At 38.6% G+C, this 13,512-nt stretch overlaps 1 protein-coding gene across 1 annotated transcript in view; it reads right to left on the reverse strand.

Moving 5' to 3' along the window:
- The window catches only part of LOC126474447 (MAP kinase-activating death domain protein), a 596,268-nt gene that overhangs the window by 577,971 nt on the left and 4,785 nt on the right, over positions 1–13,512 (reverse strand). The window contains exon 3 of the mRNA XM_050101918.1: positions 11,124–11,286. Coding sequence (XP_049957875.1) covers positions 11,124–11,286 — 163 coding nt within the window. The remainder of the gene's footprint in view (positions 1–11,123; positions 11,287–13,512) is intronic.

Genomic DNA, 13,512 nt, shown 5'->3' on the forward strand with positions numbered 1-13,512 from the left:
GACAGGAGCATGTGGACTGGGGGAAAGAGGGAAACCTATCTGGTAAAATTTTGTACACACCACAGTTTAATCATTGCAAACACTTGGTTTAATCCTCTAATTGGCAAACCAAAAACACCTACAGGAAAAATTATTTATACAGTTAATTTCATTGTATATAGCCATATGAACAACGTGATATGATTTTTTTCTGATTTTATTTTCATTTTTGGAAAATACAAGTTGTTGTTTGTAAGCAACATTGCCAATTTGAGGTGCGTATTCACCAACACAGCCACTGCAACAAAAATTTGTATTCCATTCTTTCTCGTTGTAATTCATAAATATTTCACTATGTAAGTGTCTTTTAATCACACCTGTCTGCAATCTGATGTGTCTTCTTTAGGATAAGTAGCAATCTGTCTTTCCCTACATTGCTGTACAAATATTTCACTGCTTCTCATGGAAAACTTTAAAACTATTTCGCTGTGGAACAAACCATAACACATTACATGTACCACATCTGACTGTTGAATATCCATGTTGACAAAATTGGCACCTCCCTTTAGCTCCACATTGAGGACAGTGGTCTACATTGTCATATTTAGTGTCACAGGCAGGTAAAGGAGCTGTTTCTTTCTTTCTTCTTCTCAACAGATCATGTTGCATTCAGTGATGGCCTATCATTCTTTCTTTTGCCCCTGGAATCAAACCATCTGCAATATCTGCTCAGAACAGCTTCAGACATGTGTTTGCCAACATATAGAAGCCAAGCATTTATAACATGAAGATCTAACACAAACCAAAAGGCACAGATACCAGCCTTTTGATTTGAATGGTGTTCTGTACAGTTCTATAAGCACATCAATTAAGTTCACTCCACTCATGTATCTGTTGTAATGTGTTACAGTTCTGGGACATGGAACATCAGTTTTTTTCTTCTCTACAGACTTCCATCTTTTCACAGCACTGATGGGTTCATTGCCACAGGATGAGCTAGCTAGGTGTACAACCTTATTGTCTACCCATCTTGCTATTATAAAGTCAGACTTTTCTCCTTTCTGTAGTTGTAACAATCACGACCTCACTTCTGTGGTATTTAATTCCAAAAGACTTCTCCTATTCCAACAAGATGGTCAGCATTCCCTTATGGATATCATGAAGCAAGTCATAAAAATACCATCATTTCATCAATTGATTGTTCCATCTCCTGCTGATTCTTCTATCATGATACCAGATTTCCTAGAAGAGAGGGTCTTCAGTCTTCCAGCTGGTTTGATGCAACCTGGCACAAATTACTCTCCTGTGGCAACTCTTCATCTCAGAGTAGAACTTGCAACCTACATCCTCAATTATTTGCTGGATGCATTCCAGTCTCTGTCTTCCTCTGCAGTTTCTGCCCTCTACAGTTCCCCCTAGTACCTGGAAGTCATTCCCTGATGTCTTAACAGATGTCCTGTCACATCCTGTCCCTTCTCCTTGTCTGTGTTTTCCACATATACCTTTCCTCTCCAATTCTGTGCACAGCCTCCTCATTCCTTACCCTATCAGTGCAATTAATTTTCAACATTCTTCTGTAGCACCACATCTCAAATGCTTCAATTCTATTCTGACCCAGTTTTCACATAGTCCATGTTTCACTACCATATAATGCGGTGCTCCAAAAGCACATATTCAGAAATTTTTTCCTCAAATCAAGGCCGATACTTGATATTAGCAGACTTCTCTTGGCCAGGATTGCCCTTTTTGCCACTGCTAGTCTGCTTTTGATGTCCTACTTTTTCCACCTATCATTGGTTATTTTACTAGCTAGGTAGCAGAATTCCTTAACTTCATCTACTTCATGAACATAAACCTGATGTTAAGTTTCTCGTTCTTCTCAGTTCTGCTTCTTCTCATTACTTTTGTCTTTCTTTGATTTACTCTCAATCCATATTCTATACTCATTAGCCTGTTCATTCCATTTCACAGATCTTCTTTACTTTCACTCAGGATAGCAAATCTTATCATTGATATCCTTTCACCTTGAATTTTAATTCCACTCCTGAACCTTTTTTTTTTATTTCCATCATTGCTTCTTTGATGTGCAGATTGAACAGACTACATTCCTGTCTTACACCCTATTTTATCTGAGCACTGTATTCTTGGTCATCCGCTATTATATTCCATCTTGGCTATTGTACATATTGTGTATTACCCGTCTCACCCTATAGCTTACCCCTCTTTTTCTCAGAATTTCAAACATCTTGCATCATTTTACACTGTGAAATACTTTTTCCTGGTCAACAAGTCCTATCAACGTGTCTTGATTATTCTTTAATTTTGTTTCCATTATCAGCCACAACATTAGAATTGTCTGTCTGATGCCTTTACCTTTCATAAAGCCAAACTGATTATCATCTAACATATCTTCAATTTTCTTTTCTATTCTTCTGTATGTTATTCTTGTCAGCATCTTGGATGCATGAGCTGCTGAGCTGATTTTGCTATAATTCTCATACTTGTCAGCTCTTGCAGTCTTCATGATAGCGTGGATGATATTTTTCCGAAAGTCAGATGGTATGTCGTCAGACTCATACATTCTACACACTTACATGAATAGTCATTTTGTTGCCACTTCCTCCAATGATTTTAGAAATTCTGATGTGATGTTATTTATTCCTTCTCCCTTATTTGACCTTAAGTCCTCCAAAGCACTCTCAAATTCTGATTCTAATACTGGATCCCCTATCTCTTCTAAATCACCTCCTGTTTCTTCTTCTATCATACCACACAAATCTTCCCCTGACATAAGCCTTCAATGTACTCTTTCTACCTGTCCCCTCTCTTCTCTACATTTAACAGTGGAATTCCTGTTGCACTCTTAATGTTACCACACTTGTTTTTAATTTTACCTTAAGGTTATTTTGACTTTCCTATATGCTGCATCAGTCCTTCCAACAACCATTTTTTTCCGATTTTTTCGTATTATTCAAGCAGCCATTTCGTCTTAAATTCCTTCTGGTATCCCATTCTGACAACTTGGACAACCTGCCAGAAGGCATGGACATAGATAACAGCTGCTAGGTGGCACCCGTATAACCTGCGAGCGCTGCTGTTGCCTCCATAGCGCTGGGCACGAGCCACACCCACCATGACAGCTTATTGGCACTCACAGGGGCCCTATAAAGCTGGTAGCACGGGGGCTCAGCAGTCAGTCATGCCCCGACTGCACTCTTGTATTTTTTATCGTACACATCGTTGTTGGTTCCTGATCTTTCTATGTCTGGCCTCTAGATATGGGTTACACTTTGGACTTGCAGACTGCCGTATCCATCAATATCTGTCGTTGCTGTCTTCACTGTTGCCCATAGCTGTTGTCTTTCTGAGGTTTTAGCAACTCATCATCGATGACCTTGGCTGGTCGCCCTGCATCTCACGGTCATGTCAGATTCCAGTTACTAGATTCCCTGCAGTTCCTATTTATTTCACTTCTCAGAGACATGTACTTCTGTATTCCTGAATTTCCCTAAACATTTTTACACTTCCTTCTTTCATTGATCAACTGAAGTATTTCTTCTGTTACCCATGGTTTCTTCGCAGTAACGTTCTCTGTGCCTATATTTTTCTTTCCAACTTCTGTAATTGGCCTTTTTGGAGATGTCCATTCATCTTCAACTGTACTTCCTACTGAGCTGTTCCTTACTACTGTATCTATTTTGCATATTGATTCTTCCTGACTAATCTCTTAAACTTCAGCATACTGTCCATCACTACTACATTTTGATCTGAGTCTATATCTGCTCATGGACACACCTTACAATCCAGTATCTGATTTCAAAATCTCTGTCTGACAATGATCTAATCTAACTGAAACCTTCCCATATCACCCAGCCTTTTCCAAGCATATTTCCTCATCTTGTTATTCTTGAATAGAGCTATTACTAGCGGAAATTTATTACAGAATTCAATTAGTCTTTCTCCTCTCTCATTCCTTGTCCAAAGCCCATATACTCCTGTAACCTTTACTTCTATTCCTTCCCCTACAACTGCATTCCAGTTCTCCATCTCTATATATGTACTGTATTACCCTCTCAATATCCTCAAGTACTTTCTCTATCTCATCATCTTTGGCTTGTGATGTCAGCATGTATACCTGAACTATCATTGTCAGTGTTGGTTTGCTGTCGATTTTGATGAGAACAACCCTGTCAGTGAACAGTTCACAGTAACACACTCTGTGTCTTATCTTTCTACTCATAATGAGTCCTACTCCCGTTATGCCGTTTTCTGCTGCTGTTGATATTAACCTATACTCATCTGACCAGAAATCCTTGTCTTCTTTTCATTTCACTTCACTGAACCCTACTATATCTAAACTGAGCCCTTGCATTTCCCTTTTCAGATTTTCTAGCTTGCCTACCATGTTCAAGCTTCTGACATTTCATGCCCCAACCTATAGAATGTTGTCCTCTTGTTGGTTATTCAGTTTTTTTCCCATGGTCACCTCCCCATTGGCAGTCCCCTCCCAGAGATCCGAATGGGGTACTACTCTGGAATCTTTTGTCAATGGAGAGATCATCATGACACTTTTTTCAATTAAAGGCCACATGTCCTGTGGATTCATGTTACATGTCTTTAAACCAGTGGTTGTTTCTATTGCCTTCTGCATCCTCACGCAGTCGATCATTGCTAATTCTTCCAGCTTTAGGGGCAGTTTCCCACCCTGAGGACAAGTGAGTGCCCTCAACCTCTGTCCGCTCCTCCGCCATCTTTGACAAGGTCGTTCACAGAATGGGATGTGTTCTTATAAGGGAAACCTTCGACCACCAATGTTGATTATTAATCAAAATTTAAGCAATGGCAGATTTAGAACCCAGGACAGAGGACTGCTAATCAAAGACACTACCCCTAGACCACAGGTGTGTAGGTTGGATAACAAGTCATTACAAAGCAAAGAAGAGAAGGCTAAATGGTGGAAGGAGTATACACAACAAAAATCAACTTAAAGATAACATTATGGAAAGGGTAGGTGAATTAAATGAATATGAGATGGAGGATATGATACCGTGAGAAGAATCTAACATGGCACTGAAACACCTACAAGGTGTGATTGGAAAGTTTTAAGAATGGATACGCTACTGCTTACTGGTTTGGTGGGCAGGTACATGGAGGGTGGGGAGTGAGTCATTGTCTTGTCCTTGAACGCCCTCTGACAGGAAACTGTTTCCTTCATTCAGTTTGTTGTGGCAGCTGGTTGAGTGCGGGTCTGTTAGGGCTTGTTGCCGGATTCTGTCTGCATGAAAATGGACGTAAAAATGGAGCAATGTGTCTTTCTGATACTTATGAATTACTAAAAACAGCTTTTCGAGATAATTGTATGAGACAGTCAAATATTTTCGCTTGATTCAATGGATTTAAGAATGACCGTGAATCATTTGAAGACGAACCATGGTCTGGCTGTCCTTCCACTTCAAAAACGAATGAAAATGTTGTGGAAGTTTGTGACTTACTGCGCTCTGATCATAGACTTACTATTAGGGAGATGGTTGATGAGCTTAATTTAAGTTTCTATTCGGTTCAGTCTATTTTAACTGAAGATCTGAAAATTTGTCAAGTGTCCACAAAATTCATTCCAAAAGTTTTCTCAGGTGATCAGAGACAATACTGACTTCAAGTGTGCCAAGATCTGATTAATCAGACTAAAAATGATCAGATTTGTTAAATAGGGTAATTACATGTGATGAATCATGGGTATATGGATATGATCCTGAAACCAAAGTGCAGTCTTCGCAGTAGAAGACTCCAGGTTCACCACAACTGAAAAAAGCACGGCAAAGTCGGTTGAAGGTGAAGACGATGTTGGTGATTTTTTTCAAGACCACCGGTGTTGTGCATGATGAATTTACCCCTGGAGGACAGACAGTTAACCAGGAATACTAAAAATGTGTCCTCAAGCGTTTGTGCGAAAAGGTACTGAAGAAAAGGCCTGCACTGTGGAAAGACAGGAGTTGGGTGCTACACCATGACAATGCTGCGGCTCATTGTGCCTTCTCCATTGTTGAACTTTTGACCAAATTCTAAATTCCTGTGTTTCCACAACTGCCATATTCCCCTAATTGGGCCCCTGCAGACTTCTACCTGTTTCCTTAATTGAAATTTTCACTGAAAGGGAAGCGATTTGACTCGATTGAAGACATTCAGAGAGCGTCCTTGACACACTTCAGGAAAAGAATTTCCATGAATGTTTCCAAAAGTGCAATCACCATTGGAGTCAGTGTGTTCAGTCAGAAGGGGACTATTTTGAAGGAGATGCAACACAGTAGCATGTAAGTACCACCATTGTACACTTACAAGCCCTTTCTTAAAACTTTCCAATCACACCTCATATGTTAAACATTGCACTTTAAATGCAAGACATTCTCTCAAAATTATTGAGAACCTTAGGAGCACCAACCATGACAAAACTATTCTGCCAGATATGCAAGATATAAGAGGCAAGTAAAATATCTTCAGATTTCAATAATCCCAGATGCTGACAGGTTTGAATATTACAATACTCTCTGTTTAATATGTCATGGTTGCAAATACTGATATGAATTACTCACAGAGAATTGAAAAACTGGTAGAGGCAGATCTCACAGAAGATTAGTCTAGGTTCTGAAGAAAAGTAGGAATGCCTGAGGCAATATTGATGCAACAATTCACCTCAGACATAAATTGAAAGATGTAAAACCTACATTTTTGGAGTTATAAAAAGCCTTTTAAGATGCTAATTGGAATATAGTTTTTGAAATTCTGAAGGTGGCAGGGATAAAAAAAAAAACAGGGAACAAAAAGTTATCTACAACTTAAACAAATATCTGATTGCAGTTATGAGTGGCATGCAAAGCATAAAAAACAATGACAGCCAACCTATTTATTTACTAAAAAAATTATCAAAGAAGGTGATGTTAACAAAAAGACAGTTACACAGCTGAATCACAAAAAATGAGGCAGCAGTGTTAGTGTGATTTGTGAAATTGACATTTGGCTCTCAAAATATCATCAATGTTTGGTTTGAAGTTGCTGAATACAATCAAGAGAACTGCTTTCAAATGTCCATCAGTCAATCTCGATCTTTATACATTAAATGTATTCGCACTTGAGAATATTGATAACTACGAGGGCAGTTCAATAAGTAATGCAACACATTTTTTTTCTGAAACAGGGGTTGTTTTATTCAGCATTGAAATACACCAGGTTATTCCCCAATCTTTTAGCTACACAACACTATTTTTCAACGTAATCTCCATTCAATGCTACTGCCTTACGCCACCTTGAAACGAGGGCTTGTATGCCTGCACAGCACCATTCCACTGATCGATGTCAGAGCCAACGTCGTACTTCATCAATAACTTCTTCATCATCCGCATAGTGCCTCCCACGGATTGCGTCCTTCATTGGGCCAAACATATGGAAATCCGACGGTGCGAGATCGGGGCTGTAGGGTGCATGAGGAAGAACTGTCCACTGAAGTTTTGTGAGCTCCTCTCAGGTGCGAAGACTTGTGTGAGGTCTTGCGTTGTCATGAAGAAGGAGAAGTTCATTCAGATTTTTGTGCCTACGAACACGCTGAAGTCGTTTCTTCAATTTCTGAAGAGTAGCACAATACACTTCATAGTTGATCGTTTGACCATGGGGAAGGACATCGAACAGAATAACCCCTTCAGCGTCCCAGAAGACTGTAACCATGACTTTACCGGCTGAGGGTATGGCTTTAAACTTTTTCTTGGTAGGGGAGTGGGTGTGGCGCCACTCCATTGATTGCCGTTTCGTTTCAGGTTCGAAGTGATGAACCCACGTTTCATCGCTTGTAACAATCTTTGACAAGAAATTGTCACCCTCAGCCACACGACGAGCAAGCAATTCCACACAGATGGTTCTCCTTTGCTCTTTATGGTGTTCGGTTAGACAACGAGGGACCCAGCGGGAACAAACCTTTGAATATCCCAACCGGTGAACAATTGTGACAGCACTACCAACAGAGATGTCAAGTTGAGCACTGAGTTGTTTGATGGTGATCCGTCGATCATCTCGAACGAGTGTGTTCGCATGCTCCGCCATTGCAGGAGTCACAGCTGTGCACGGCCGGCCCACACGCGGGAGATCAGACAATCTTGCTTGACCTTGCGGCGATGATGACACACGCTTTGCCCAACGACTCACTGTGCTTTTGTCCACTGCCAGATCACTGTAGACATTCTGCAAGCGCCTATGAATATCTGAGATGCCCTGGTTTTCCGCCAAAAGAAACTTGATCACTGCCCGTTGTTTGCAACGCACATCCGTTACAGACGCCATTTTAACAGCTCCGTACAGCGCTTCCACCTGTCGGAAGTCAATGAAACTATACGAGACGAAGCGGGAATGTTTGAAAATATTCCACAAGAAATTTCCAGTTTTTTCAACCAAAATTGGCCGAGAAAAAAAATGTGTTGCATTACTTATTGAACTGCCCTCGTATCAGCTGTATAATGGAATGACGACAATGAAAATTTGTGCCGGACTGGGATCATACTCATTCATTATGCTGACTTCATATACTTTGTTCTTGAAAATGTATGCTCATAGGCATAAGTTGTTATAAATACCAATCCTATAACAGAGGCAAAAGATTCAGAAACTCAACATCGGATAAGCACCAATAAAATTCAAGAAGTTTTCATTCTCTGTGCTTCTCTTTCAACAAGTCGTGTGATTGGGGATCAATGAGCTGTAGCTGTAGCTCAACAGACACATCATCAAAGTTACAACCATATGGGTTGTGGAACAGAAGAATGTCACTCTCCGTTCTGTCAAGACTTGAAAATCTCTTGAAAAAATGCTTCTTCAAGTCACAGATAATTTTTTTAGAAAATTAAAGTTGACATCTTTGGGGACTGAAATGAAAATGAGAAAAGTTTTCTCCCAGTTGTGTTTTAAATGGTGACAGCTTTCACCGAAATCCTTTGATCATCATTTAGAGGTCACAGAATAGGTTATCCTTTCCCTGAAGTTTCAAGTTCAGTTCATTCAGGTGGGACGTGATGTCAGTCAAAAATGACACCTTTGAAAGCTTGGCAGGATTTGACAGTTGTGGATCAGCTCTCTAATCTGGCAAGAAAAACATATGTTTTATTTCAAAGACTGTCAGAACAAAAGAAGGACTTTACCACATCTAAGCCACCTCACTGCAGAGTGATGAGCCAAGTCACAGAATTCAGAATCAATTTCTTCAAGGAAAGCCTGGCAATGATGGTGAATGAGTGTGTGTCACTGAATGAATTAGACACGGGACAAGAGCCCCTGTATGACATTTGTAATGGCGATTTGACAGTTCTGTATGAAACAAGACATGTGAACTTGTCTGTAGATCCTTGTGCGCAAAGATATCCAGCTCTGTCTGCCAGGATGCTGGCAACAGGCAAAAGTTACAGATGGAACTCTTGACCTGAAGGTTCATGTGATGGGCAGATAAGTTGTTGCCCAAAAAATACCGAAGGGTAGTTCATCACACATTGTGCTGCAGAAGCTCCACTGTTAGGATTCAGTGCTGTTCATAGCCCTAGCAATACCAGTGCTATGAAAGAAACGTCTCATGTTCTGTATGTTTTATCAAGCAAATTCAGGTACCATCGGTGGACTGGATGAAAAGCTGTTTCATCCTGGATACGGCCCACAGGCCATAGTTTGGTGACCCCTGTACTAAGTGAAAGGACAGAACAGGAAAGCAGTAGCTGGTGAGGGAGTTAAGACAGGGTAGTACCCTGTCCACCCATTTGACTCAATTTGTACATTGAACAAGCTGTAAAGGACCTCAAAGAGAAACTTGTAAACAGATTTAAAGTTCAAGGAATAGAAATAAAAACTTTGAGGTTTGCTGATCACATTGTAATTCAGCCAGAGACAGCAAAGAACTTGGAAGATCAGTTGACTGGAATGGATAGTGTCTTGAAAAGTGATTATAATATGAACTCCAACAAAAGTAAAAAACGAGCAATAGAACATATCTGGTGATGTTGAAGAAATTAGATTACGAAATGGAACACTGAAAGTAGCATTGGTAGACAAGATTTGAAACTGGTTACATCATTTGAGATTTAAAACTTTCCTGGTGTACAGATCATTCCACAAAATTTCAGGAGAACTGCTGGATGTCTGCAGTTTGCTGCCACAATATTTTGGCGCAGTCTTCTGGCCCTCTTCAGTTGAATACTGATAGGGAAAGCACTGAGCTCACATATTTATGATCCCACTGGTACCTGCATGTGCTGGCAGGGTCTTAAATATACAAGCTCAGTGCCTTAACTGCCAGTATTCACCTGAAGGTGGCCAGAAGACTCTGCACTGAAATATCATGGCAGCAAGTTGAAGACATCCAGCAGTTCTCCCAAAATTTTATGGTTACACCATATTTTTGTGGAATATGCAAAAAACATAATTTTGTTGCAAATGATCAGAAGCTATACTAAGGATGGGCATAGGTTTATCAAACAAGAGTCCTCTTGGCAAACTATCAAAAATATTACCATCAGATATCGCTACAAATGTGCAAGCACATCAATTATTTTTTGTATGTTCAATGATTACACTTTTTTTTTTTTTTTTTTTTTTTTTTTTTTTTTTTTTTTTTTTTTTTTTTTTTCAGAGTAAGTTGTTTGCGTTGAAGTGTATAATGGTGGCACACACAGAAAAATTGTATGCTAGTTCATGGAGAAATTCTACTAATCAATGATCGAAGATACACTCCAAACACTGAATTAAGCTATTAATGTCAATCACATGGCCTATGGATCTTTACACAAATAATTAAGTGCAAAGATCTGCACTACCTTCCCTTGCTACTTGTACTGTGCAGAAAAGGTTTATTTTATGCACGATAATTTAGATATCTGTTGAAGACTGTACCAAGTAATTCATACATAAAGTCAATAAGCTGTTTCTCGTGGAAAATATGGCTTGAAACATAAATTTTAGTTTCATCATTATTGTACCACATATACCAAAACTAACATGCTCATAACTCACACAAGCTTATTGCAGTGAGTAACACACAAAAAACATCTTTTAGTTAAATGTCTCCTACAGTTACAAATGAAAAATTCTTTATTAAAACGTAGATGCAACAAGGTGACAATACACACCTAGAAAAAGCTGAATCTGAGCTTTTCTCAACACTCTTTCTCCAGGATTCTCTTCTAAATGCTGACGAGCGACGGTCTCGGCGAGATCCACCAAGTCCAGCAGGTGGTGCAACACGTTCCATTGGGCGGTAGAAATTAACGCAGATTCCATATCGACTCTTGCCTGTATTAGTAAAAGGATCAATGATGAATGTCCATATCTTGTTTATAATACATAATATGATTTTTTAATATCATGAGGAACCTTTTGAGTAGTTTATTTGCTGTGATTTTGCATAAATGGTAGGATGGAACTATTGAGCATCAGTAGCTGTGACATTGTATTTAATGTAGTCTGTTACTAGCATACTACCAATAGAGTGGCTTTATCTGAAACTTAATCTACAGAAATGTTATTATCGGTCCAACACAAGTTTATATGGCATCAAATGCACAAAGCTGATAAAAATTCATCAAAAAATTGCTATACCAGAAATTGTACAATTTGATAAAAAGTAATGGATCAATACAGATTAAAGTAAACACTTACCTTCAAATAAAATATATATTATCAGAGAAAATTTATTTGAGAATAATTTGGATTACATACTTCCCATGTTGGGTTATCTGATGCCTGTCATGTAAATTCTATCAGGATACATTGGTCTGAAGTTCCCTCTCATTCTATCCTTCTATCTCTTCCCCCTCCCCAGTGTTTCTTCTACTTGTTCTCGCTCACCACTGTCTGACAATAACTGCAACACTAATTAATTTGATAAAAGTGTTTAAAAAGAAATCTCAACTGATAAGTGACTCAACATTGTTTTCATAAACTTTTGTCAGAATCACCACTAAATAAATCAGTTCACTGAGAAACATATTTTTATGTTACAACCAATGCAGGTTTACTATAAAGAAATTTTTGTGAAAAAGAGAAAGTATTGGATGCCAAAATTATTGTGTGTCACAACTAAACCAACAAATTCCCTAGTAAAATGGTGGTTAGTGTTGTGAGGCTGAGAGAAGAGCACTGGGTTTGCCAAATTGATTACCTGACATTGGGTAGCACATACTAGACTGTCAGATCAGATGCAGCAGCTATGGACCAGTGCTCTCATGCTATTATGCCACTGGAAGAGATGACCTGATCCTAATTACACTGCAGCATCAAAATGGGTGCTATCATCAAGTTCCATGTGACTATTTATATGAGAACTCCTCACCACTCACTGCAGGTGAAAGCATTTACGCTGGCAGCTTACAAATCAGTTTACTGGCAGGCAACCAGCGTAGCTGTTTCTCCATATTTTACTCACAGTTGTGGTTAGTATTGCCCACACACTGGCACTAATATTGTTACAGTTTTAAATTTATAATTATTATTCCATTTAGTGGTTGGCCTGTCAGCCACACATCCTAAAAAATGCTGGGAAAATAAAAAATGGAAAATAAGCATGTGGTAAATGTTAGTAATTACTGACATGGAAGCCTGAAAGAATCATAAAACCATTTTATCTGTAAAACCTGAGCCTTAAAAAGCCTGATTATTTAGATGGACAATTTCAGAATTTCAGTTCTTTTTGTATCGAAAGTATTATGATTCTTATGTGCTAGTAATAACATACTGCCCCAAAATCCTTTAAAATAATACATACAAGAGATTGCCAACCTTTTTGCTTCAGCCTAATTTACAGTGAAGCAGTTGATCTTGTTTTATGTTAATGTGCACCACAATACATACTTAACTGAAATTCAATTTGAAGGCAATATGCTATAGATTACTCTTGGGAATTTCTGTTTCAGGCAGTGGGAGTGCACAATTGGGTATTGGTGTGGTTTTTTCTGTGAATGTGTGTACTTTTACTAGAAACAGAGCAAGTTCTTGAAAGCTACCATGAATACTTATTCTATTACATGTTTCTGTGTTCTACACATCAGTCCACTATAGGTAGTTATCTTTCCGTTATTTTTACATTTTGTTCCATTCAGGAATTTCCATTATTGTTAAAATCAACAAAATTTGTCATTTTTAAATTATCTTTCATGATTTAATCCCTAATTTGAAAAATAACGAAAAATAGTTAATGTTGTCAAAGCAGGTTATTCCTGAAAGTTGCAGATTTCTTAAAAGCCCATTGTTTATTAATATTCAGAACACATGCAGCTTGCAACATACAGGCTAAACTTCAGTGTTGAGGTTAATTAATATGTTCAGAACAATACAACAGAATAGATAATTGTATGTATTCTGCCACACATATGCCCTGTAACTGCACTTTAAAACTGATGGACAAGTAACCAGTTTGATAAAATGGAAACATCAATTCACTCATCTATATCCCACTTATTTCACAGCACATTTTTAACATTACATGGAAATTACAACACAATTTCAAAGTGAAAACTTTTT

The sequence above is a fragment of the Schistocerca serialis genome, chromosome 4, assembly GCF_023864345.2.
Source record: "Schistocerca serialis cubense isolate TAMUIC-IGC-003099 chromosome 4, iqSchSeri2.2, whole genome shotgun sequence".
Classification (NCBI taxonomy): domain Eukaryota; kingdom Metazoa; phylum Arthropoda; class Insecta; order Orthoptera; family Acrididae; genus Schistocerca; species Schistocerca serialis.